The 23,620-nt window shown below is 38.8% G+C and overlaps 3 protein-coding genes, 1 long non-coding RNA gene and 2 pseudogenes across 4 annotated transcripts; 5 read left to right on the top strand and 1 right to left on the bottom strand.

Moving 5' to 3' along the window:
• Positions 1–297: 297 nt before the first annotated feature.
• On the top strand, positions 298–3,890 carry LOC133721411 (cytochrome P450 81Q32-like; annotated as a pseudogene).
• Positions 1,809–6,897, bottom strand: LOC133721422 (uncharacterized). The gene is made up of 2 exons (XR_009852188.1): positions 6,046–6,897; positions 1,809–2,964 (listed from the first exon to the last, which is right to left on the bottom strand). It is a non-coding gene; the product is annotated as an uncharacterized LOC133721422 (long non-coding RNA).
• Positions 4,212–6,035, top strand: LOC133721418 (cytochrome P450 81F3-like; annotated as a pseudogene).
• A 306-nt stretch (positions 6,898–7,203) lies between the features above and the next one.
• Positions 7,204–10,106, top strand: LOC133721401 (cytochrome P450 81Q32-like). The gene is made up of 2 exons (XM_062148007.1): positions 7,204–8,414; positions 9,267–10,106. The coding sequence occupies exons 1-2, from the start codon at positions 7,509–7,511 to the stop codon at positions 9,873–9,875; spliced, it is 1,515 nt and encodes a 504-aa protein (XP_062003991.1). The 5' UTR covers positions 7,204–7,508; the 3' UTR covers positions 9,876–10,106.
• Positions 10,107–11,286: 1,180 nt separating this feature from the next.
• Positions 11,287–20,889, top strand: LOC133714784 (uncharacterized). The gene is made up of 3 exons (XM_062141072.1): positions 11,287–14,028; positions 17,127–19,613; positions 20,752–20,889. Exons 1-2 carry the CDS (start codon positions 11,532–11,534, stop codon positions 19,595–19,597), a joined length of 4,968 nt encoding a protein of 1,655 aa, XP_061997056.1. The 5' UTR covers positions 11,287–11,531; the 3' UTR covers positions 19,598–19,613; positions 20,752–20,889.
• On the top strand, positions 19,642–23,286 carry LOC133721394 (probable receptor-like protein kinase At2g23200). The gene has a single exon (XM_062147997.1). The coding sequence runs from the start codon at positions 20,655–20,657 to the stop codon at positions 23,079–23,081; it is 2,427 nt and encodes an 808-aa protein (XP_062003981.1). The 5' UTR covers positions 19,642–20,654; the 3' UTR covers positions 23,082–23,286.
• Positions 23,287–23,620: the final 334 nt, after the last annotated feature.

The raw sequence follows: 23,620 nt of genomic DNA, 5'->3' as shown, positions 1-23,620 counted from the left end.
CTCCATCTCCTAAAACTGTTGGCCCATCGGACCTTCCACCATCTCTCACAAAAATATAGCCCTGTTTTCTCCCTCTGGTTCGTCTCACATCGTGTGGTTGTAGTCTCTTCATCCTCAATTGCTGAAGAATGTTTCACCAAAAACGATGTAGTTCTGGCAAACCGTCCTCGCTTCATGCTTGCAGGCAAACACATGGGCTACAACTACACCACTGTGGTGGAGTCCCCATATGGGAAACACTAGCGCAACCTACGCCGTATTGGCGCTACCGATATCTACTCTCCCACTAGGCTCAACATGTTGTCGAGCATCAGGAAGGACGAAGTCAAGCAATTACTGTTCAGACTCTCACACAACTCACGTGAAGATTTTGCAAAGGTGGACTTGAGATCCATGCTCTCTGAGCTGACATTTAACATCATAATGACAATGGTGGCAGGGAAGAGGTATTATGGAGATGGCATGTCAGACAAAGAAGAGGCCAAACAATTCAGAGATCTCATGAGCGAGGGTTTGTCGTATGGTGGCGCAACAAACCCCTCAGACTTTGTGCCTATATTGAAATGGTTTAGAGGTGGTGGGGCTGAGAAGAAGGTGATGGACTTGGGTAAGAGGATGGATGCATTCTTGCAAGGTTTGATCGATGAGCAGAATCTGAGTAAAACTACTTCAGATCGGAGTACAGCAAATACTTTGATCCACCATTTACTTTCTCTTCAAGAATCACAGCCTGAGTATTACACTAACCAAATTATCAAAGGGCTTATACTGGTTAGTACAATCATTCAATCTCTGCATCAAGCTACATGGATATAAAGGAGCAGTTTTGCTGGCATTTCCCAAAAAAAGTAATCATGCATTTTTCAATAGAGTTTTTATCACCATTAGGGTCAAAACTTTCTTGCACCAGATAAAGTAATACCAAACTTTCAAATGTGATCAAAATGATACCTAAATTTTTAAAAACTAATATCAACTTGATACCCAACTTTCATAAGTGATCAAAATGATAGCTAAAGTTTCAAAAACAAATCAACTTAATACCTTGGTTTATTTTTTCTAACTTCTTTGTTAAATCAAATGCAAAATCAAGCCCAAAAATTGAAGTGATTTGTGGTCATAGGGCCATCAACCATCTATAACCCAATCTTCTTCTTCTATAGAATTAAAAAAAATCTTCCATTCAATTTCAATTTCTACCATCTCGATCGTAGAAACAAATAAAATTAGGATGTTTCCCAACTTCTAAAGAAACAAAGAAAAATGGGAAGAGAGAGAGAGAGAGAGAGAGAGAGAGAGAGAGAGAGAGAGAGAGAGAGAGAGAGAGAGAGAGAGAGAGAGAGAGAGAGAGAGAGAGAGAGAGAGAGAGAGAGAGAGAGAGAGAGAGAGAGAGAGAGAGAGAGAGAGAGAGAGAGAGAGAGAGAGAGAGAGAGGTAGAGATAGAAGAAGAAGAGAATTAACAAAGTAAAATAACAAATAATTGAAAAACGTATTATTATAACCCCACAAAACACCGCACCACACGTGATCAATTTTAACAAAAAGTTACAAAAAATAAACCGAGGTATCAAATTGATTTGTTTTTAAAACTTTAGGTATCATTTTGATCACTTATGAAAGTTGGATATCAAGTTGATTTGTTTTTAAAAATTTAGATATCATTTTGATCACTTTTGAAAATTGGGTATCATTTTGTCCGGTGCAAGAAAGTTTTAACCCTAGTGGTGATAAAAACTCTTTCCAATACCACCCTCACTTGCTTTTAAAGTTACTGAACCATCAAACCCATCCCATATCTTTTTGCAAAGTTCTTTCTCTCTGCAGAACCTTCCTCTTACTTTAATGTAACTAAAACAAAAAAAAATTCATTCCAACTTCGTGATAACTATATATATCAGCCTCCATTTGCAAATAAATATGGTTGTCTTAGTACTCACTAGGCTTCCAAAACATACATCCTGACTTTCATAGGCATGTTCAAGATATTACCATATTATTTTAGTTAAGTGAAAAACCTTCAATAGCTAACTACTAAATTTTGGTTTCAAAAATACATAATGTCAAGGCCAAACGGAACAATAAAGAAATGGCAAAAAAAGGACCAAACATTACAATATCACTATTCATCATTTTTGAAAATACCAGATGGAACAACTATGAAAGATTGTGTGCAATATAAGCAGCTTAGTAGAGAGAGTTCACAAGTACAAAAGTACACAAGGATTTGGTGATGCAGTGTAAACCCCACCACTGAGGAAACTTCACTACGTGGCTTGTAACGTAGCCAACACGAAGATCAAATCCAATATGAATTCAGGTAAGTACAACTCACAAGTAGTGGTATTCAACACAACCACTTCGCTAGCAACAATGCTAACTTGTACACAATTTGAAAGACCTATTCTACACACAGTATGGATCAATCTATGTTGATTAAAGATACTGAACAAGTCTTCCACTTCTTCTTCTCTCAGAGTCTCACTGATCTCAAGTGATATGTAAGTAATGGATGCAGTGAGCAAGCAACGTGAACAATCAAAGAGAGTTTTGTAAAACAGTTTTAATTATGAAGACTATGCAACACACATCAAATTCTCGAAATCAAAAACTCAAACAATCTTTACTAACTATATGCAATGAAAATCTCTTAACTGATATGCATTCCAAACCCCTTTGAATGCAGATAAGATTTTGAAACATTTCCAAAAATACCGATAAGATTGCATAACTGTTTAGATCCACAAGATAAGCATAAATCACATACAAAATGATATGATATGCCAACTGCCTTAATTTGAGATCAGTGAGCTTGATTTGCGCTTTATTGCTTGATCCTTCATTCTCCTAGGGCCACTGGGAAAGTAGGAGAGAAACGCTTTCCTCAATTCTTCGGTACTCAAGTCTCGTAGTATCCTTAGGAGATCTTGTGCTTGATAGAAACAGCCCAAAATACTTACAATTTTTCTATCCCATAATGCAAATGGATATTCAATTAGACACAAGAATCCCCACTAAAACACAAAAGTACAAAAACAATTACATAGAAAATACAATCTTCTTTTCCAAATGAGGAAAATTCAACATCAACAACAATTAACAAGCGAGGACTTCACCAAAAAAGAGAAAAGAAAATGAGGGTAGCAGTAACAATTAAAATGGTAAAAGGAACAAAAAAAAGGAGTCATGATAGACTGTTAGGGAATGCCAATACCAGCTTCCATATAAAGTTGTTCTGTTATGGCTATATATGCTTTATATTACAATCTAATTTTGATTTTCAGGTCATGCTTTTGGGGGGTACTGATTCTTCATCCCTGACAATGGAATGGGCCATGTCCAATCTGCTCAACCATCCTGAGGTGTTAAAAAGGGCTAGAGCTGAACTGGATGCTTAATTTGGACAAGAACGCTTAATAGACGAACCAGATGTCTTCAAACTACCTTACCTACAAAGTATCATCTCCGAGACTTTCCGATTGTACCCAACAGGCCCACTACTAGTACCTCATTATTCATCTGATGACTGCACCATTGGAGGATTCAATGTGCCGCGTGACACAACGGTAATGATCAACGCTTGGGCCATACATAGAGATCCTAAGTTGTGGGATGATCCAGAAAGCTTCAAGCCTGAAAGGTTTGCAAAAGGTGGAGAAGAGCCGTACAAGCTCATGCCATTTGGACAAGGAAGAAGGGCTTGCCCTGGTATAGGTATGGCCCAACGTGTGGTTGGCTTAACTTTGGGATCATTGATTCAATGTTTCGAGTGGGAAAGAATCAGTGAGATGAAGGTTGATATGAGCGAAGGTAAAGGACTCACAATGCCTAAAGCTGTGCCACTGGAGGCTATGTGCAAAGCACGCCCTATTGTGAACAAAGTTCTCTCTTAGATAAAAATCCAGAACCTAATGAGAGTACTGTAATAATTTGAAGTACATATTCATACTTCCATGGATATGTCATCTAGTATATTCAATTCAAATCAGGTGTATTGTATAATCAGAGACAACCAATAATGTGTATTCTGATCTTAACATACTTCTATATCAATCTGATCTATTCAAGTACAATTATAATGATTATAAGAATCTAAACCTATACCTAATGACACTCTTCTCTCTCCACCCCTATAAACCCAGTTCTAGCCTCAATTCACTAGAATGCAATCTACACATTTGAGAAAAATACTGACTTTCATCGGCCTGTATTCTATCAAATTATTCCAGCCAAGTGAAAAAACAAACTTCAAAAGCTCACTGCTAACTTTTTGTTTCAGCATCATTTCAAAACCAAACAGAACAATAAAGAAATGGCAAACGTAATGGATTAAACATTACAATATCGTAACTTATCATTTTCCTATTCCATGATGCCATGGCTTTCCAGTAAGACACAAGAATCCTCAATCCCCCACTAAAACACAAAAGTACAAAAACAATTAAATAGAAGAAAACCGTGTTCTTTTCCAGATGAGAGAAATTCAACACAAAAAATAATTAACAATTTCAAGGCAACAAGATATATCATGTTCCCACTTCACAGAGCACAACCAAAAAATGGGTCAAAATTATTCTACAGGGAATAAAAGATTCTCATAATTTCTAAACAATATAATGGTTGAATCTAATTCTCAAAATGAAGTAAAAAAGACGCAGTCTCTTACGAATAAAACTGAACACCAATTCCCATTACCAATCCTTTTTTTTCCCAGAACACACAGAAACCAATTCAAAGCAGTTAGTTACCAACTTCCCAAGATATACTCCAAAGTCCAAACAATAAATTATCACAATCAGGAATTCCTCTGCTTACATCAGAAACAAGTGAGGGCTCTAACAGAAAGAAAAGAGAAAGTGAGGGTAGCATTAACAATTTCAATGATGAAAGACAAAGTAATGAACAGGAACTGGTGGATGATAAACTTTTAGGGAGTGCCAATACCAGCTTCCATAGTTGTTGGCTTATGGCGACAATCCAACTTCCATCAATGATTTTCAGGTCATGCTTTTGGCGGGTACTGATTCACCATCCTTGACACTGGAATGGGCCATGTTCAATCTGCTCAACCATCCTGAGGTGCTAAAAAGGACTAGAGCTGAACTGGATGCTGAATTTGGACAAGAACGCTTACTAGACGAACCAGATATCTTCAAACTACCTTGCCTACAAAGTATCATCTCCGAGACTCTCCGATTGTACCCTACAGCGCCACTACTAGTACCACATTATACATCTGATGACTGCACCATTGGAGGATTTGACGTGCCATGTGACACGATAGTAATGATCAGTGCGTGGGCCATACACAGAGATCCAACGTTGTGGGATAGCTTCAAGCCTGAGAGGTTTGCAAATGGCGGAGAAGAGCCATACAAGCTCATGCCATTTGGACAAGGAAGAAGGGCTTGGCCTGGCTTTGGGATCATTGATTCAATGTTTCGATTGGCAAAAAGTCAGTGAGATGAAGGTTGATATGACTGAAGGTAAAGGACTCACAATGCCTAAAGCTGTGCCATTGGAGGCTCTGTGTAAAGCCCGCCCAATTGTGAACAAGGTTCTCTCTTAGATAAAAATCCAGAACATAACTAGAGTGCTATAAATTAAAAGACATTTCATTCTTCCTTCTGTCAAGTCTTGTAATATATCAAAAACTTGAAATAATGTGTATTGTATTATCAGAGTGCAAATTGATCAATCATTTCTATCTTTGTATAAAAGGTTTGCCTAAGACATAAGAACAACCTAGTGACTTTGGCACCTGCCTGTATTGTGATCAATTGCATACTTCTCCTTAGTTAGTGACCTCTTTGATCACAATAACAATGATCGATCATAAGAATCTAGACCCACACCTGATTACTGCTCTCTCCGCTCTTATAAACTCAGTTTGACTTTGTCCAATTGAATTGAATTTAATCAAATCTAAACTCAAACTAGATATTCACTGCTAAGCTCACTAGAAGTCTAGAACGTAGTATACATGTTTCAGAATCATAATGAGAGATAAAATAAGGAAAAAGATATTGATATGGATTTGATCAGTACCGAGTGATGCTTTTTCTTTGTTCATGGAATTCAGTTCCTTGCAGCTCCATCGACTCAGTATGAGAGTACTAGCCTGTGAAAAAGTTTAACCAAGTGACCAGAGAATTTGGGCAAGAAAATTGGTTGCATAATCTGAAAGAGAAATTTAACAGTACCATAGACAATTGATTACATGGGGTCGAGGGACTGAAGGCTCAGAAGTTAGTACTGATCATGAGTTGCCTTCTTTAAAATTCGCTTTAAAGTGTTTAGCTTCTCTGTCTTTTTATTAACAAAACTGATAATACTAAAAACCATAAAAGGTTACAGTTATTATGAGTCTACCGTTCTCCTTCCAATTCACAACTTTTGTTTAAGTAAAGCCGTCAGGGATATACAGTCCTGAAAGGTATATTATGTTGCTAAAGTTGCCATCTTTGGGTAAGATAAGCCTATAAGATTTACTGAAACAGCTCAGAAAGGCGAAAGTTTGAGAACAGAGGTGAGTGTGTATTCTAACCAATTAGAAAGAAGACATTCCCTTTCAAAAAAAAAAAAGAAAGAAGACATTCTCAGTGTTCAATTGATCTGCTAATTTTGGCCCCAAGAGGAACTGTAAAAATTTTGCAGTCAACTGGACGCCTATGATTCCTGGGACCATGCAAATGCAAAAAGACATGTAATCACAGGTCATTTTCTAAAATAGTCTATTTTATGAGTCATCTAAATCAAGACTAACTCCTCTAACAAAAAAATAAAAAATCAAGACTAACTGAACAAATTACAGAACTTAAATAAACAAAATTGACTTCAGCACAATCAATTTAAAATGAGGTAGAAATGAGTGCGAGCAGGGAAAAGACAGAGGTAGCTGAATGAACACTCCACTAGATATTCAGCTCTTTACTGTTGCAGCATTTTCATGGCTGGCCTACATAAATGCATACCACATCTTCATCTTATCAACCAAGAAAGAATTCATGGATGATGCAGATCACCTACCGAGAATATGCACTGAGAAGAACAAAAGGCAAACAGAGATAGAGTTTTGGAACAAAAGCTTCAAGCTTTGTGTTTCATTCCACTGATAATGAAAAACTACTTAGACATTCATGAACAGCTTACATATATAGGAAGGAGAGAAACAAAGTTTTAAAGAAAAATAAATGCCGACAACAGGTTCCTAGCGCAAGACTCAACCAACCCTCAGATTTCCAAGGCTAACAACTCTTATTTGATTGGAACCTGATAGGCCCCTCCAACTCCCTCTTTGACCTGTCTCTTGCCAAACTATACTCATTTAATGCTTGTGTAACAGGAATAGCTGTGCTAGTTGTCTCAACAATGACCCTTCATCAAAGGATGGCCTCTTCTTCTGCACCTCAGTCCCTCACCTTCATCCTCTTGATCATCATCAAATTCCTATTTCAAACATAAACATAAATGCATACCATATCTTCATCTTATGAACCAAGAAGGAATTCATGGATGGCCTGTTCTTCTGCACATCTCTGTCCCTCATCTTCATCCTCTTGATCACCATCAAATTCCTATTTCGAACAAAACATCACAGTCACACAAACCTCCCACCAAGCCCTCCAACTGTACCAATTATAGGCCATCTCCATCTCCTACAACCGTTAGTCCATCGGACCTTCCACCATCTCTCACAGATATATGGCCCTGTTTTCTCCCTCTGGTTTGGCTCACATCGTGTGGTTGTGGTCTCTTCGTCCTCAATTGCTGAAGAATGTTTCACCAAAAATGATATAGTTCTGGCAAACCGTCCTCGCTTCATGCTCGCAGGCAAGCACATGGGCTACAACTACACCAATGTGGTGGAGTCCCCATATGGGGATCACTGGCGCAACCTACGCCGCATTAGCACTACCGAAATCTACTCTCCCAGTAGGCTCAACATGTTCTCGAGCATCAGGACGGACGAAGTCAAGCAATTGCTGTTCAAACTCTCACACAACTCCCGTGAAGATTTTGCAAAGGTGGACTTGCGATCCATGCTCTCTGAGCTGACATTTAACATCATAATGACAATGGTGGCAGGGAAGAGGTATTATGGAGATGACATGTCAGACAAAGAAGAGGCCAAGCAGTTCAGAGATCTCATGAGTGAGGGTTTGTCGTATGCTGGTGCAACAAACCCCTCAGACTTTGTGCCTATTTTGAAATGGTTTGGGGGTGGTGGGTTTGAGAAGAAGGTGATGGACTTGGGTAAGAGGATGGATGCTTTCTTGCAAGGTTTGATCGATGAGCAGAATCCGAGTAAAACTACTTCAGATCGTACAGCAAATACTTTGATCCACCATTTACTTTCTCTGCAAGAATCACAGCCTGAGTATTACACTGACCAAATTATCAAAGGGCTTATACTGGTTAGTACAATTATTCAATCTCTGCATCAAGCTACATGGATATAAAGGAGCAGTTTTGCTGGCATTTCCCAAAAAAAGTAATCATGCATTTTCTAATACTACCCTCACTTGCTTTCAAAGTTACTGAACCATCAAATCCATCCCCTATCGTTTTGAAAAGTTCTTTCTTCCTGCAGAACCTTCCCCTTACTTTAATGTAACTTAAAAAAATAAAAATAAAAATAAAAAAAATTATTCCAGCTTTGTGATAACTATATATATAAGCTTCCATTGAATCTTATTTTCAAATAAAAATGGTTGTTTCCGTACTCACTAGGATTCCAAAACATACATCCTGAGTTCCTGACTTTTATAGGCCTGTTCAAGATATTACCATATTATTTCAGTGAAGTGAAAAAACTTCAATAGCTAACTACTAGCTTTTGGTTTCAGCAATACATAATGTCAAGGACCAAACAGAACAATAAAGAAATGGCAAAGAAAGGACCAAACATCACAATATCACAATTCATTTTTTTAATTCCATAATGCAGATGGATATTCAATTAGACACAAGAATCCCCACTACAACAAAGTACAAAAAAAATTACATAAAAGATACATCCTCTTTTCCAAATCAGGAAAATTCAACATCAACAACGATTAATAATTTCCAGGTAACAAGTGAAGACTTCACCAAAAAGAGAAAAGAAAATGAGGGTAGCAGTAACAATTGAAATGGTAAAAGGAACAAAAAAAAAAGGAATGGGTTCATGATAGACTGTTAGGGAATGCCAATACCAGCTTCCATATAAAGTTGTTCTGTTATGGCTATGCTTTGTAGTACAATCTAATTTCCACAATGATTTTCAGATCATGCTTTTGGCGGGTACTGATACATCATCCCTAACAATGGAATGGGCCATGTCCAATCTGCTCAACCATCCTGAGGTGCTAAAAAGGGCTAGAGCTGAACTGGATGCTGAATTTGGACAAGAACGCTTAATAGACGAACCAGATATCTTCAAACTACCTTACCTACAAAGTATCATCTCTGAGACTCTCCGATTGTACCCTACAGCACCACTACTAGTACCACATTATACATCTGATGACTGCACCATTGGAGGATTTGACGTGCCATGTGACACGATAGTAATGATCAATGTGTGGGCCATACACAGAGATCCAACGTTGTGGGATGATCCTGAAAGCTTCAAGCCTGAGAGGTTTGCAAATGGTGGAGAAGAGCCATACAAGTTCATGCCATTTGGACAAGGAAGAAGGGCTTGCCCTGGCATGGGCTTGGCCCAACGTGTGGTTGGCTTGGCTTTGGGATCATTGATTCAATGTTTCGATTGGGAAAAAGTCAGTGAGATGAAGGTTGATATGACTGAAGGTAAAGGACTCTCAATGCCTAAAGCTGTGCCACTGGAGGCTATGTGCAAAGCACGCCCAATTGTGAACAAGGTTCTCTCTTAGATAAACATCCAGAACATAATGAGTATTGAGTACTGTAATAATTTGAAGTATACATTCACATTTCCATGTATAAGTCATCTAGTATACTGTATATTCAATTCATATCATGTGTATTGTATAATCAGAGACAACCAATAATGTGTATTCTGATCTTAACATACTTCTATATCAATCTGATCTGTTCGGGTACAATTATATTGATAATAAGAATCTAAACCTATACCTTATTTACACTCCTCTCTCCACCCCTATAAAACCCAGTTCTAGTCTCAATTCACTAGAATGAAATCTACACATTTGAGAAAAATACTGAAAGAGAAAACCATGCAAAAAGAAAGTTTACATGAATCTGATCAGTACCAATGGAATTCACTTCCTTCTAGTATTGGGTATCCACAAATGGTAGCTCCCTCGATTCTAGTATTAGCCTGTGAAATTTTCACAAGTGATCAGAGATAAATGAAGCAACAAAATTCGAAGAGAAAGCTAACAGTGAGATGACTGAAATTTATAGCTCAGCCTCAGGAGTTGGTGCTGAAGATGATGACGACTCGCCCACGTTCGAATTGGCTTCAGCTTATCCATTTTTATCAACAAAACTGATTGATACTAAAAACCATCAAATTTTCCAGTTATTACGAGTCTGCCATTCTCTCCTTCTTACCTCTTCCGCTTCTCAACTCCTTTTAAACCCCGGAAGGCCCTAAAGACAGCGACTTTGGTTAAGATAAGCCCGTTTTCATAGAGAAGAAAGAAGCCCAAAAAGATGAGTCTTCTAATCCAAATGGTTCAATGACTTCAATTCTCTGGGTGTGAGTACTCTAGTAGAAATAAGGGGCACTCCAAGAGGCAAGGTCCCTTCTTTGAAGCCAAAAAGGTCCTCAACATTGTGCCTAGTATCTTCATCCAATCCGAAAAATGGCTTTTTTTTGTCAGGATTTGCCATCAACCGAATCAAAACTCTCTTTAATGACAGAGGCTGATTTAATTGGCAGAATAAAGAGATGTAGAAATGGCATTGCTTAATGGGTTATGGCCATTTCTAAGCATTGGAAAGGTAGTAGCTTTACGCTTTTGAGGAGGAAGATGATGCAATCCAGAAAAGGGTTATGGCCATTCAAACACTGCGTCCGGTATGTTCCCAATCAAGTTTTAATTTTTCTTTTTCTTTTTTATTATAAAAACTGGGTTAAGTCACGGGCATCTTTTAGTTCCTTGTTTATTATGCACTATAGTTTACGGGCTGCGGAAGTCAACTACACTGATGTCTAGTAGTGCTCTTTCTGGGGCCATTGATGTTACTGATATTCTCATCCAAATGCCAGAAGACACAAAGTCTTATTAGTTGTCTCAAAAAAAAAAAAAAAAAATGATAACTTTTCATTAGTTGCTGATATGATGTGGTTGGACCAGAAAGAACTGTAAACACCCAAAATGTCCTCTGTTTTTTCTGCCTAGTGTATGATATATTAGGGATATATGCATCAATCTACTAGAGTGTTGCTTGGAATTTTCTAAATCCAAATTTGTCTGGTTGATATTTCAACTTTCCAAGCCAGCAGACTTTTCCTGTTCCAAGTCTTTATACTGCACATTGGAGTTCATTCAACTCCAGAGTATTCTGCTGAGCATAATCAACAAAGTCCATCATTTGCCATGGAAATTCTTCAAAAGGGCAGAGTCCATGTCCCCATATGTTGTCTGCTTGTTTTTCTCCTCCAATTCTCAAACCTTCACTTTCTCTCTTTCGCTGATGATTACTACATCAATTGTGGCTCGGATGCTAATGTGAACCTCACTACCGGCCAGAATTTCGTTGGAGACTCGAATTCTGGTTCCTCTTTTTCCAAAAGCGACGCCATCACATACATGAACCAGTTGCCAGCTTCAGTATCACCTCTCTACCAGACAGCCAGAGCTTCCAGTGATCCGTTCTACTATGAGTTCAAGATCACTATTGGTACTTATCTGGTACGCCTACATTTCTTGGCTTTTTCTTCCACCTCAAGTAATCTGTCCTCAGCTGTTTTTGATGTTTTGGATTCTACAAAGTTCACACTGTTGAACAATTTCACTGCCAAGAATAGTACTAGTTCTCCTTTGATAAAGGAGTTCTTTATCAGAATTGATAGTACTGACTCATTTAGACTGTATTTTACACCCCGGACATCATCTTTGGCATTTGTAAATGCCATTGAATTCTTAGCCATCCCTTCAGATTTCACCAACTTCATTCCTGAGAATTACACCAGTAATTTCCCTTTACAGACAATTTACAGAGTGAATGTTGGGGGCCCTTCACAAAATGATACATTGTGGAGAAGCTGGGAAACGGATGACACTTACCTGCCTGATCCAAACTCTGCTAAGGATAGCAACAAAGGTACCCTCAATAGGAATTACGTCGGAGAAATTGATGGTTTGGTTGCATCTAATGCGTCTGTTGCCCCGGATTGGGTTTACCAGACTGCTAAAGTGATGAATATCACTGCTAGCAGGCCAGCCAATTCCTCCAACATAACTTGGTCTTTTAGAGTGAGTGGGAATGCTAGACACATTGTGCGGGCTCACTTCTGTGACATTATTGATCAGCCCTATAATGTTGTATTTAACTTGTATTCCAATGGCAACTTGCGCAAGGAGATTGGTAGCAGCAATAACACGATTTCTGGACTTTCGGCCCTTCCTTTCTACTATGATTTTATGGTGAGTCCGAGTGAGTCTGAACTCATTAGCATCACCATAAGACCTAACGTGGAAGATGCTACAGTTCAGAATGCATTTCTAAATGGGCTAGAAGTATTGGAGATAATGGAGGGTGTAGCTTCAATTCCTAATGTGAAAGAGTCCAAGAAGAATATGGTGGCTCTTGTTGTTGGTTCAGTTCTTGGAGGCTTGTCACTCATCTGCGTTTTAGTAGCTGGATTTGTGTTCTGTTCGAGACACAGAAAGGCAGAAAAGCGAGTTGAAATTGCAGATTGGTCACCAATGCTTGAAAATGGAGGGAGCTCCTACAGCAGAGGGACTGAAAGAACCATCACTGGATCGCCTATGAATCTAATGAATCTTGGGTTGAAGATATCTTTTGCTGAAATTCAGTCTGCAACAAACAAGTTTGACACCAAATTGATGATAGGTAAGGGTGGCTTCGGGAACGTTTATAGAGGGACTCTATATAATGGCACAAAAGTGGCTGTAAAGCGAGCTTATAAGCGAGATGAGCATGGGTCAGGATCAGGCCAAGGCCGTCCAGAATTTCAAACAGAGATTATGGTGTTGTCCAAGATTCGCCACCGCCATCTTGTGTCCTTAATTGGTTACTGTGATGAAAGGTCTGAGATGATACTAGTCTATGAGTTCATGGAAAAGGGGACCTTGAGAGACCATTTGTATGATTCGAACTTGCCTCGCTTGACATGGAAGCAAAGACTTGAAATTTGTACTGGAGCAGCAAGGGGTCTTCATTATCTCCACACAGGTGCAGCTGGGGGAATCATTCACCGAGATGTCAAGTCCACCAACATATTGCTTGATGAAAACCATGTCGCCAAAGTTGCTGACTTTGGGCTTTCAAGATCTGGACCTCTTGATGAAACCCATGTCAGCACAAATGTCAAAGGCACTTTTGGTTACCTTGATCCTGAGTACATGATGTCTCAACAACTGACAGAAAAATCTGATGTTTACTCATTTGGTGTAGTTCTTCTTGAGGTGTTATGTGGAAGACCTGCTATTGATCCAACACTTCCAAGAGAGCAAATGAATTTAGCTGAATGGGGAATGCTGTGCAAGAAAAAAGGGTTGCTTGAACAGATTGTTGATTTTCCATTAAAAAATCAGATTAATCCTAGCTCACTGAGAAAGTTCGGTGATACGGTTGAGAAGTGTTTGCAAGAAGATGCTTCTGTTAGGCCAACAATGGCCGATGTGCTGTGGGATTTGGAGTATGCATTACAGCTTCAGCAAACAACAAAGCTTAAAGAGGCTCATGAGGACAGCACAACAATTGATGGTTCATCAGCAGCATATCGTTTGCCAGTTGTTCAACGCTTTCCTTCACTTGGTTCAACCATAAATGGAGATGATATGAGAGACGACGAATTGGACACAACAGAAAACGAAATTTTCTCCCAATTGAAAATTGGTGATGCCAGATAGATGTAAGGTTCGTCAGCTAACATTAATTTTGTTTTTGTTTCTGTAACCTGTCAAGTAATATTAGTGATGTGCCGTGTTACTTTATCTGTGTGTTTGTTTTATTAGCATCTTTAAGATGTAATATATGATAGTCTCAATTCTGCATAAATTGAAGCTACATGTGATTTCATCTTCACTGTTTTCCTGAGGCTGCTTCAGCCACCCTCATACTTTCATAGCCTAAACTCTGGGCAAGTTGGCCTTTTTATCCTTTCTCTGGCATCCAGTTATGTGGTTTCCTGAGTTGAACAAGTTGCAAAATGTAGAGCCAGAGACAAGGATTTAACTTGGACGGTAAGATCAGGGTACAAAAGAATTCAGATTAATGAAAAACCATAAGTATGGTAACAAATGCTAAATCCTCAAACCCAAAAGTCTTAGATGGAGTGGCTAGAATTCTCTCAAAATGTCATATTTAACAGAAAGAAAAACCTATTAAGGTTTTTGACTTTGGTTTTGCTTGAGTCAGGAAGTACCAGGAGAATGTCTTTGCATGTATACTCATTTCATATAAAGAAAGGCATATTTATGCAAAACAAGTTCTTCAACATAGTTTGACTTTGGGATCATTGATTCAACTGTTTGGAGAGTTAAAGAGTTAGTGAGATGGAGATTGATAGGAACAAAAGTAAAGGACTCAGCATGCCTAAAGCTGTTCCTTTGGACTGGTGCTATGTTTAAAGCACATCCAACTGTAAACAATGTTCTCTGTTAGCTAAAAGGCAGGACAAAATTAGAGTAGTGATATTAAAAACAGAAGTCATGGTTTCATGTATTAAGCCTTCTGATAAATGCAAGTGAAAAAATGTGTATAGTATCGCAGAGTACACTAATTCCTTGTTCTATATTTGTGTTATTGTTTGCTAAGATTCTAAGAATATGAATAGCACAGTGATTTTTAATTTTGTGGCATCCTGACTCAAAGTTGCAAAATGTAGTGCCTAGGAAAAGGATTTATCTTGGAGAGTAAGATCATTTAGATCAAAGAATAACCAGAATTATGGTAACAAATGCTTCATCCTCGAACCCAAAATGACGAAGTCTCAGATGGAGTGGCTAGAATTCTCTCAAAATCTCACATTTATCAAAAAAACCATATATTAGGGGTTTTTAACTTTGATTCTGCTTGAGTCAGGATGTACCAGGAGGATGTCTTTGCAACTTCATTCTTTTCTTATAGTGAAAGGCATATTTATTGGAAAACAAGTTCTTCAACACACGCTTGAGGTTGAGATTTCACAGTTGCAAACTTACGATTAGTTATCAATCTAGACACTGTAAAAATGTGGTCTGACTTACCCAACTTGTGGTTGCCTTGACTTTGGGATCATTGATTCAATGTTTAAAGAGTTAGAGAGTGGGTGAGATGGAGATGGATATAACCATACGTAAAGGGCTCAGCATGCCTAAAACTGTTCTAATGTTTTCTCTTAGATAAAATGCAGGACATAAATACAGTTACTGTCATGTTAAACAGACGTCATACTTCCATGTATTAATCCTTGTGAGGAAATAATGTGTACAGTACTATCACAGAACACACTAATTGGTGGTTTCTACTTGTCTTATGGTTTGTTAAGAACAAGAATAGCACAGTGATCTCTTTTTTAACTGTTTGTATTGTGATCCATTACATACTTCTCTTTAGTTACAATAACAAGGATAGTAATCAGTCCTACCAATATCACCATTGTTTTCCCCTTCTCTGTCCACCCTTGTGAGTTTATATCTGCAGTTCCTGGACCCAAAATAGACTCCATAATGAAATCTGACTAGGTGTAATCTTGAGAGAGAATATTAGGCGAAGGAATATTGATATGAATGTGATAAGTAGCACAGTCAAGTTTTCTGGTTCATTCACTTGATATAATTGTACTGAATTATGCAGCATGTTTATCAACAATTTTTATTTTTTAGTCATAATGAAATCAATAAGCAACCCAATCTCTTTGAATAATTTATTGTACAGTGATACATTACATACTTTTTAGGGATCATCTTCTTGATTAGCATAAAATCTTTACCCATACCCGATCTTCATCTCCAAGAATCCAATCTCGTCTGTTGCACCATTCACAGCCATCTTGAATCTCTTCACTATCTCATCTCTCTCCACCAGTAGACACCCTGTTGCGGCCTGTCCATTCATCAAGAAGACTCGGTGAAACAGATCAGATCGAGAAGCCGAAAATGTGAGAAGAGAGGTATGTATGTATCCTGAGTTCCTAACCAGTTAGAAAAAAGCCAATCTCAGTGTTTAATTAATCTGCTAGTTTTGGCCCAACACGACTTTCAGTAAGAAATCGTTCATCATACAAACTAGAATACCATACATGAAAGAACGAACAATTTCGTTTTAGGAAGTCATTTTGGCTGAAACTGGCTTAGTTCCTACTTCTGAAGCCATGGTACAAAGGTTTTGTCTTAAAGCTTCAGTAGATAGTTGTCATTGCTTAGTTCTAAGGTGATAGCCATTCAAAATCTTATTCCAGTAGTCAGGTATATTCCCAAGCTCCTATTCCCAATCAAGTTTTGACAATATAAACCGGTTTAAGTTACAGACTACAGTTCTGTGGGTTTGTCATTAGTACGTACAGGCAGAGATCTTCATTCACGAGCATGGTTTAGTTCTTGTTTAGTGTTCGATAGTTTAGGTACTGCAAGTTGAAATCAATTAGACTAATCTCAAAGTGCTCTTTTTCATTGTCCAATTAAAAAACAGAGCTAGACTAGTCTCATAGTGCTCTTTCTGGGACCATTGATGTTACTGCTATTCTCATCCAAATGCCAAAAGACAGCAAGTCTAAATAGAGAAGAGTCTTCTCTATTTTGTTTGGCAATATGAGTAGAACACCCAAAATGCCCTCTGTTTTATCGGCCAGTGTGTGTAATGTATTAGGGATATCTGAATAAATTTACCTTTGTCCGGCTTGGAATTTTCCAAATTTGTATGGTTGATATTTCAATTTTCCAAGTTTCGCAGACGTTTCCTGTTCTTAGTCTCTATATTAATTGCACAACTCCATGCTCATTGAACTCCATGGTCCTTCCAAGTATTAGAAAAATCAACCATGGAACATGTTCATATCCCATTGCTCTCTCTGCTTGTTTTTCTCCTCAACCTGTCATCCCTTCACTTTCTCTCTTTAGCCGATGATTATTACATCAACTGTGGCTCACATGATAATGCGAGCCTCAATACTACTGGCCAGAATTTCTCCGGGGAATCGAAGTCTGGTTACTCTTTCTCCAAAAGCAAGGCTGTTGTCAAAGACATCAACCAGTTGCTAGATATAGCACCTCTATATAAGACAGCAAGAGGTTTCAGTAAAGCATTCTACTACCAGTTCAACATCACTCAAAATGGTACTTATCTGGTAAGCCTACATTTCTTAGCTTTCTCCTCCTCCTCCTCCTCCTCAAATAATCTCTCCACAGCTGTTTTCGGTGTCTTGGATTCTAAGAATTTCACGCTGTTGAACAATTTCACTGCCAAGAACAGTACCAACTACCCTGTGATAAAGGAATTCTTTGTCCGAATTGATATTACCGACTCATTTAGACTATATTTTATTCCTCAACCATCATCTTTTGCATTTGTAAATGCCATTGAATTATTCCTTGCCCCTTCAGATTTCATCCCTGAGAACAATATCAGTAATCTCCCTTTACACACAATTTACCGACTGAACGTTGGAGGCTCACCATGGAATGACACAAAAGGGAGAAACTGGGAAACAGATGATAGTCATCTTTCTGATCCAAACTCTGCAAAGAATGCCACTCCTAAAAGTGAACTTAATCTAAATTACTTGCCAGGACCAGTTGATGGTCTATTCCTATCCAACTATACTTTTGCCCCAATTCAGGTTTACGAGACTGCTAAACATATGAGTAACAGTAGTAGCAGGCCAGCCATATCCTCCAACGTAACATGGTTTTTTAGTGTGAGTAGGAAAGCTAGACACATTGTCCGGGCTCACTTCTGTGACATTATTGGTCAGCCTGGTGAGATTATATTTAACTTGTATTCAAATGGCAACCTCCGCAAGGAGATCAGCAACATTTCTCAATATCCGGCTGTTCCTTTCTACTATGACTTTCTGGTGAATTCTAGTGAGTCTGAACTCATTAACATCACCGTAAAACCTAAGAGTGAATCTGCAGATGCTTTTCTAAATGGTTTGGAAATATTGGAGATAGTGGAGGGATTAGCTCCAATTCCTACTGTGAGAGACTCCAAGAAGAATATTGTGGCTCCCGTGGTTGGTTCAGTTCTTGGAGGCCTGTCACTCATATGCGTTTTAATAGTTGGATTTGTGTTCGGTTTCAGACACAGAAAGGCGAAAAAACGTGTGGAAACTTCAGTTTGGTCACCAATGCCTGCAAATGGAGGAGGGAGTTCTCACAGCTCCGCTCTCAATCTTAATTACCTTGGGTTGAAGATATCTTTTAATGAAATTCAGTCTGCAACAAACAACTTTGACACAAATTTGGTGATAGGTAAGGGTGGCTTTGGGAATGTTTATAGAGGGACTCTCTTGAATGGTACAAAAGTGGCTGTGAAGCGAGCTTATAAGCGAGATGAGCATGGATCAGGTTCAGGCCAAGGTCTCCCAGAATTCGAAACAGAAATCATAGTGTTGTCGAAAATCCGCCACCGCCATCTTGTCTCCTTAATTGGTTATTGTAATGAAAGGTCTGAGATGATACTAGTGTATGAGTTCATGGAAAAAGGGACGTTGAGAGATCATTTGTATGATTCGGATGTGCCTCGCTTGTCATGGAAGCAAAGACTTGAAATTTGTACTGGTGCAGCAAGGGGTCTTCATTATCTCCACACAGGTGCAGCTGGGGGAATCATTCACCGTGATGTCAAGTCCACCAACATATTGCTTGATGAAAACCATGTAGCCAAAGTTGCAGATTTTGGCCTTTCGAGATCTGGAGCTCTCGATGAAACGCATGTCAGCACCAATGTTAAAGGCACTTTTGGTTATCTTGATCCTGAGTACATGATGTCTGAACAGTTGACAGAAAAATCTGATGTTTACTCATTTGGTGTAGTTCTACTTGAAGTGTTGTGTGCAAGACCAGCTATTGATCCAACGCTTCCAAGAGAGCAAATGAACTTGGCTGAATGGGGAATGCTTTGCCAGAAAAGAGGGCTGCTTGAAGAGATTGTTGATTCTCCACTAAAGGGTCAGATTGATCCTAACTCACTGCGTAAGTTTGGTGAGACGGTTGAGAAGTGTTTGCAAGAAGATGCTTGTGATAGGCCAACAATGGCGGATGTTCTGTGGGATTTGGAGTATGCATTACAGCTTCAGCAAACAACAAAGCTTAAAGAGGCTCATGAGGACAGCACAAACATTGATGCTTCATCAGCAGCATTCTCTTTGCCAAATGTTCAGCGTTTTCCTTCACTTGGTTCGACGAGGAATGGAGATGATATCAGGGAAGCTGACTTGGAGACGACAGAAAGTGAAATTTTCTCTCAATTGAAAATTGGTGATGCCAGATAAATATGAACTTTGTCAGGTAACACTACTCTTGTTTAAGCTTCTTTAGCCTGTAGAAGTAAGTTAGATGTACCTTATCAATTAGAATCGTGTCTTTGATTTCATCAGCACCACTTTGCCATCTCTAAGATGTGATATAATAGTATTAATTGTGTAAAAGTAACATATGGCAGACATTTGACTGTTTTCCTTGAGACTCTACTTCAAAGACCCTCATACTCTCATAGCCTAAACTCCGAGCTAGTTAGCGTTTCATCCTTGTTCCGACATCCAGTATGCGTCCTCAGGCCAAACCTGACTCAGACAAGTCACAAAATGTAGAGTTTAGGAACAGGACAGTAACAGGAACAGTAGGATCAGGATACAAAAAGGTTCAGATTAAAGTAGACTCAAAACTGTGATAAAAAAACACTAGAACCTTTAAAACGAAAACTACAGTAGAAGATCGGGAGTGGATGGATATCTTTTATAATTTCACTAGAAGATCGGGAGTTATCATGTCATTGGTTTTTTTACTTTGATTTTTCGACTCAGGCTGTATCCAGAAGTTTCTTTGTAATTTAATCATTTGTTGGAGCTAGTTGAGTTCACTATGTTGTGGTAGAGGTTTCACAGTTGCATTATATTATCAAAATTAAGTTATTCCACAGACTGGCTCTCTCATTTTCTGGCAATCTGGACTAGTTCCTTTTGGGGTCCATTGAGGGTTCTGCTTTTCTCATCCTGGGAAAAAAGAGTAAAAGACAGTTTGATGACTCATCAAACTTTTCAGTAGTGGAAGATACTTTCGTGAATTATGTGATTCGCTTTAACTAAAAAAATAGAAAAAACACCTAAAGTGTCCTCCAATTATCTGTTCAGTGACATCAGTCTATGAAATTTAAGGGCTATTTAGATAAATCTACCAATATTATAACTTTATTGATGTTTCACTTTTTAAGTCTTCGTCTGTTCCTATTCCAAGTCTTGCACATAATTTCTACGTTCAGATTCCATATACAGTCCATCATTCCCAATGACAGTGCTTCTGCTAAGAAACTAGCAAACTCCATTATTGGTCATGGAAAATCCTCATAATTGTAGAACCCTCCATATCCTTTTGTTTTCTCAGCTTGTTCTTCTCCTTCAGTTCTCATCCCTTCACTTTCTCTCTTTAGCTTATGAAGTCCAAGAAAAGTATTTCGTCAATTGTGGATCAGATGCTACTGTGGACCTCAATGGTCGGAATTTCACTGGGGATTTGAAGCCTGATTCCTTCTCTTTCTCAAAGGAAAGTGAGACTATCAAAGGCACCAACCTTACGATATCAAGTCTCTACCAGACAGCAAGAGTTTTCAGTCAACAATCCTACTACAATTTCGAAATCACTGAAACCGGTACTTATCTGGTACGCCTGCACTTCTTTCCCTTTTCTTCGGCCTCAAGTAATCTTTCTACTGGAATTTTTAATGTTTCGGATTCCAAGTTCACTCTGTTGAACAATTTCACTGCCAAGATCAATAGTACTAGCAACTCTGCTATAATAAAGGAATTCTTTCTTGGAATTAATAGTACTAGCAACTCATTTAAACTATATTTTACACCTCAAGCATCATCTTTTGCTTTTGTAAACGCCATTGAAGTCTTCCTTGCACCTTCAAATTTCACCCCTGAGAATCACAACAGTAATCTTCCTTTACACACAACTTACCGAGTGAATGTTGGAGGCACAGAGCTCTCACCAGATAATGACACAATATGGAGAAACTGGGAAACGGATGATATCTATCTGTCTGATCCAAACTCTGCGAAGGATGTCCCTTACAAACAAGTGCTTAATCACGAAATTAAGGATCAAGCTGATGATTTTGTTGCATCTACTAATTTTATTGCCCCGGATTTGGTTTACCAGACAGCTAAGGAGATGAATAGTACTACTAGCAGGCCAGCCAATTCCTCCAACATAACATGGTCTTTTAGTGTGAGCAGGAACGCTAGGCACATTGTCCGTGTACACTTCTGTGACATTGTTTCTGAGTCCTTTTATACTATAGTGTTTGACTTGTATTCGAATGGCAACTTCCGTAAGCAGATCGTTGGACGGGAGTCCCGTTTTGCTCTTGTGTTGGCTACTCCTTTCTACTATGATTTTGTGGTGAATGCTAGTGAGTCTAAACTCATTAACATCAGTATAGCCCCTAACATGAAGAATACAACAATTCCAAATGCCTTTCTGAATGGGTTGGAAATATTGGAGATATTGGAGGGAACAGCTCTAATTTATAATTTGGAAGAGTCCAAGAAGGTAAATGTGGCTCTTGTGGTTGGTTCAGTTCTTGGAGGAGGCCTGTTTCTTTTCATCATTGGATTCATGTTGTGTTTGAGACACAGAAAGGCGAAAAAGAGAAACAGAGGTGGGATTTCCCACAACCTTGGGTTGAAGATATCTTTTGCTCAAATCCGGTCTGCAACAAAAAACTTTGATCCGAAAATGCAGATAGGTGTGGGTGGTTTTGGGCATGTTTATAAAGGAACTCTCTCTAATGGCACCAAAGTGGCTGTGAAGCGTTGTAAGCAAGAGGGCCAAAGGTCAGGCCAAGGCCTTCCAGAATTTGAAACAGAAATCATAGTGTTGTCGAAAATCCGCCACCGCCATCTTGTCTCCTTAATTGGTTACTGTGATGAAGGGTCTGAGATGATACTAGTGTATGAGTTCATGGAAAAAGGGACCTTGAGAGATCATTTGTATGAATCGGATGTGCCTCGCTTGTCGTGGAAGCAAAGACTTGAAATTTGCATAGGTTCAGCAACTGGACTTGATTATCTCCATAAAGGTGCAGAAGGGGGCATCATCCACCGTGATGTGAAGTCCACCAACATATTGCTTGATGAGAACCTTGTTGCTAAAGTCGCTGACTTCGGGCTTTCGAGGTCTGGCCCTCTTGATGAAACTCATGTCAGCACGGTTGTGAAAGGCACTATCGGTTACCTTGATCCCGAGTACATGATGTCACAGCAGTTGACAGAGAAGTCTGATGTGTACTCATTTGGTGTAGTTCTTCTTGAGGTGTTATGTGGAAGACCTGCTATTGATATAACGCTTCCAAGAGAGAAAGTGAACTTAGCTGAATGGGTTGTGCTGTGCAAGAAACAAGGGTTGCTAGAAGAGGTCATTGACGTTTCATTGAAGGGTCATATTGATCCTAGCTCACTGAGACATTTTATTGAGACTGCAGAGAAGTGTTTGCAACACGATTCTTCTGATAGGCCCACTATGGCTGAGGTGCTGTGGGATATGGACTATACATTGAAGCTTCATCAAACTGCGAGGCTTGGAGAAGCCCATGAGGACAGCACTACCACTGCTTCATCAGCTTTTTTACTACCAAATATTCGGCATTTTGCTTCACTTGGTTCGACAGTTAACAGAGCTGATATGAGGGACGATGAGATGGAGTCCACAGAAAGCGAAATTTTCTCCCAACTGAGAATCGGCGAGGCCAGATAAATTTGTTCAGTTTGTGACTTGTGAGGTAAGTTGACCTTTGTTTCGAGTTTCATTGTGAGTGGTTGGTGTTATTCCTATGTTTGATTGTATTAGCAATTTTACAACTGCTTTAGTATTAGAGGAGCATAAGTCGAAGTTACATATTCTATGAAAGCTAAACTGCTTCAGACATTTGCTTTGGCCTGTATGATTATCTCTTTCAAAACCCCATTATCCTTTATAATATATTGAATAGCAAACATATTAACGGTAATGCTATTCAGATTTCAGATTCACCACATTTAGGGCTTTTTTGATTAACTTTAATTTGTGTTGGCCAAACAAAAAGACAAGGCCCACTTTGGCTAGGTACCTAGGTTTTAACTGCTTGTACCAAGATGTCAAAAATGCATTCTTTTAGCTACAACTTGCTGGAGATCGTCCAAAACTATACTTAGCCTCTGGCTTTTGCTAGCAAATGAAATGGTATCTGATGCTTATTATTTGCTTCATTGATCCTGGCTCGGTATTACAAACTCAAGGGTTCAAGTTGATTAAGT

This window comes from Rosa rugosa, chromosome 1, assembly GCF_958449725.1.
Source record: "Rosa rugosa chromosome 1, drRosRugo1.1, whole genome shotgun sequence".
Taxonomy (NCBI): Eukaryota; Viridiplantae; Streptophyta; class Magnoliopsida; order Rosales; family Rosaceae; genus Rosa; species Rosa rugosa.
This window is presented reverse-complemented; position numbering and strand designations above follow the sequence as displayed.

Bases quoted from the DNA above. Each gene is read 5' to 3' on its own strand.
- LOC133714784 (XM_062141072.1), top strand. From the start codon at position 11,532: ATGGAAATTCTTCAAAAGGGCAGAGTCCATGTCCCCATATGTTGTCTG. The intron at 14,029-17,126 runs GATAGATGTAAG...GGTCCTTCCAAG, and splicing joins ATTGAAAATTGGTGATGCCA to TATTAGAAAAATCAACCATG.
- LOC133721394 (XM_062147997.1), top strand. From the start codon at position 20,655: ATGGAAAATCCTCATAATTGTAGAACCCTCCATATCCTTTTGTTTTCT.
- LOC133721401 (XM_062148007.1), top strand. From the start codon at position 7,509: ATGGATGGCCTGTTCTTCTGCACATCTCTGTCCCTCATCTTCATCCTC. The intron at 8,415-9,266 runs GTTAGTACAATT...AATGATTTTCAG, and splicing joins TTATCAAAGGGCTTATACTG to ATCATGCTTTTGGCGGGTAC.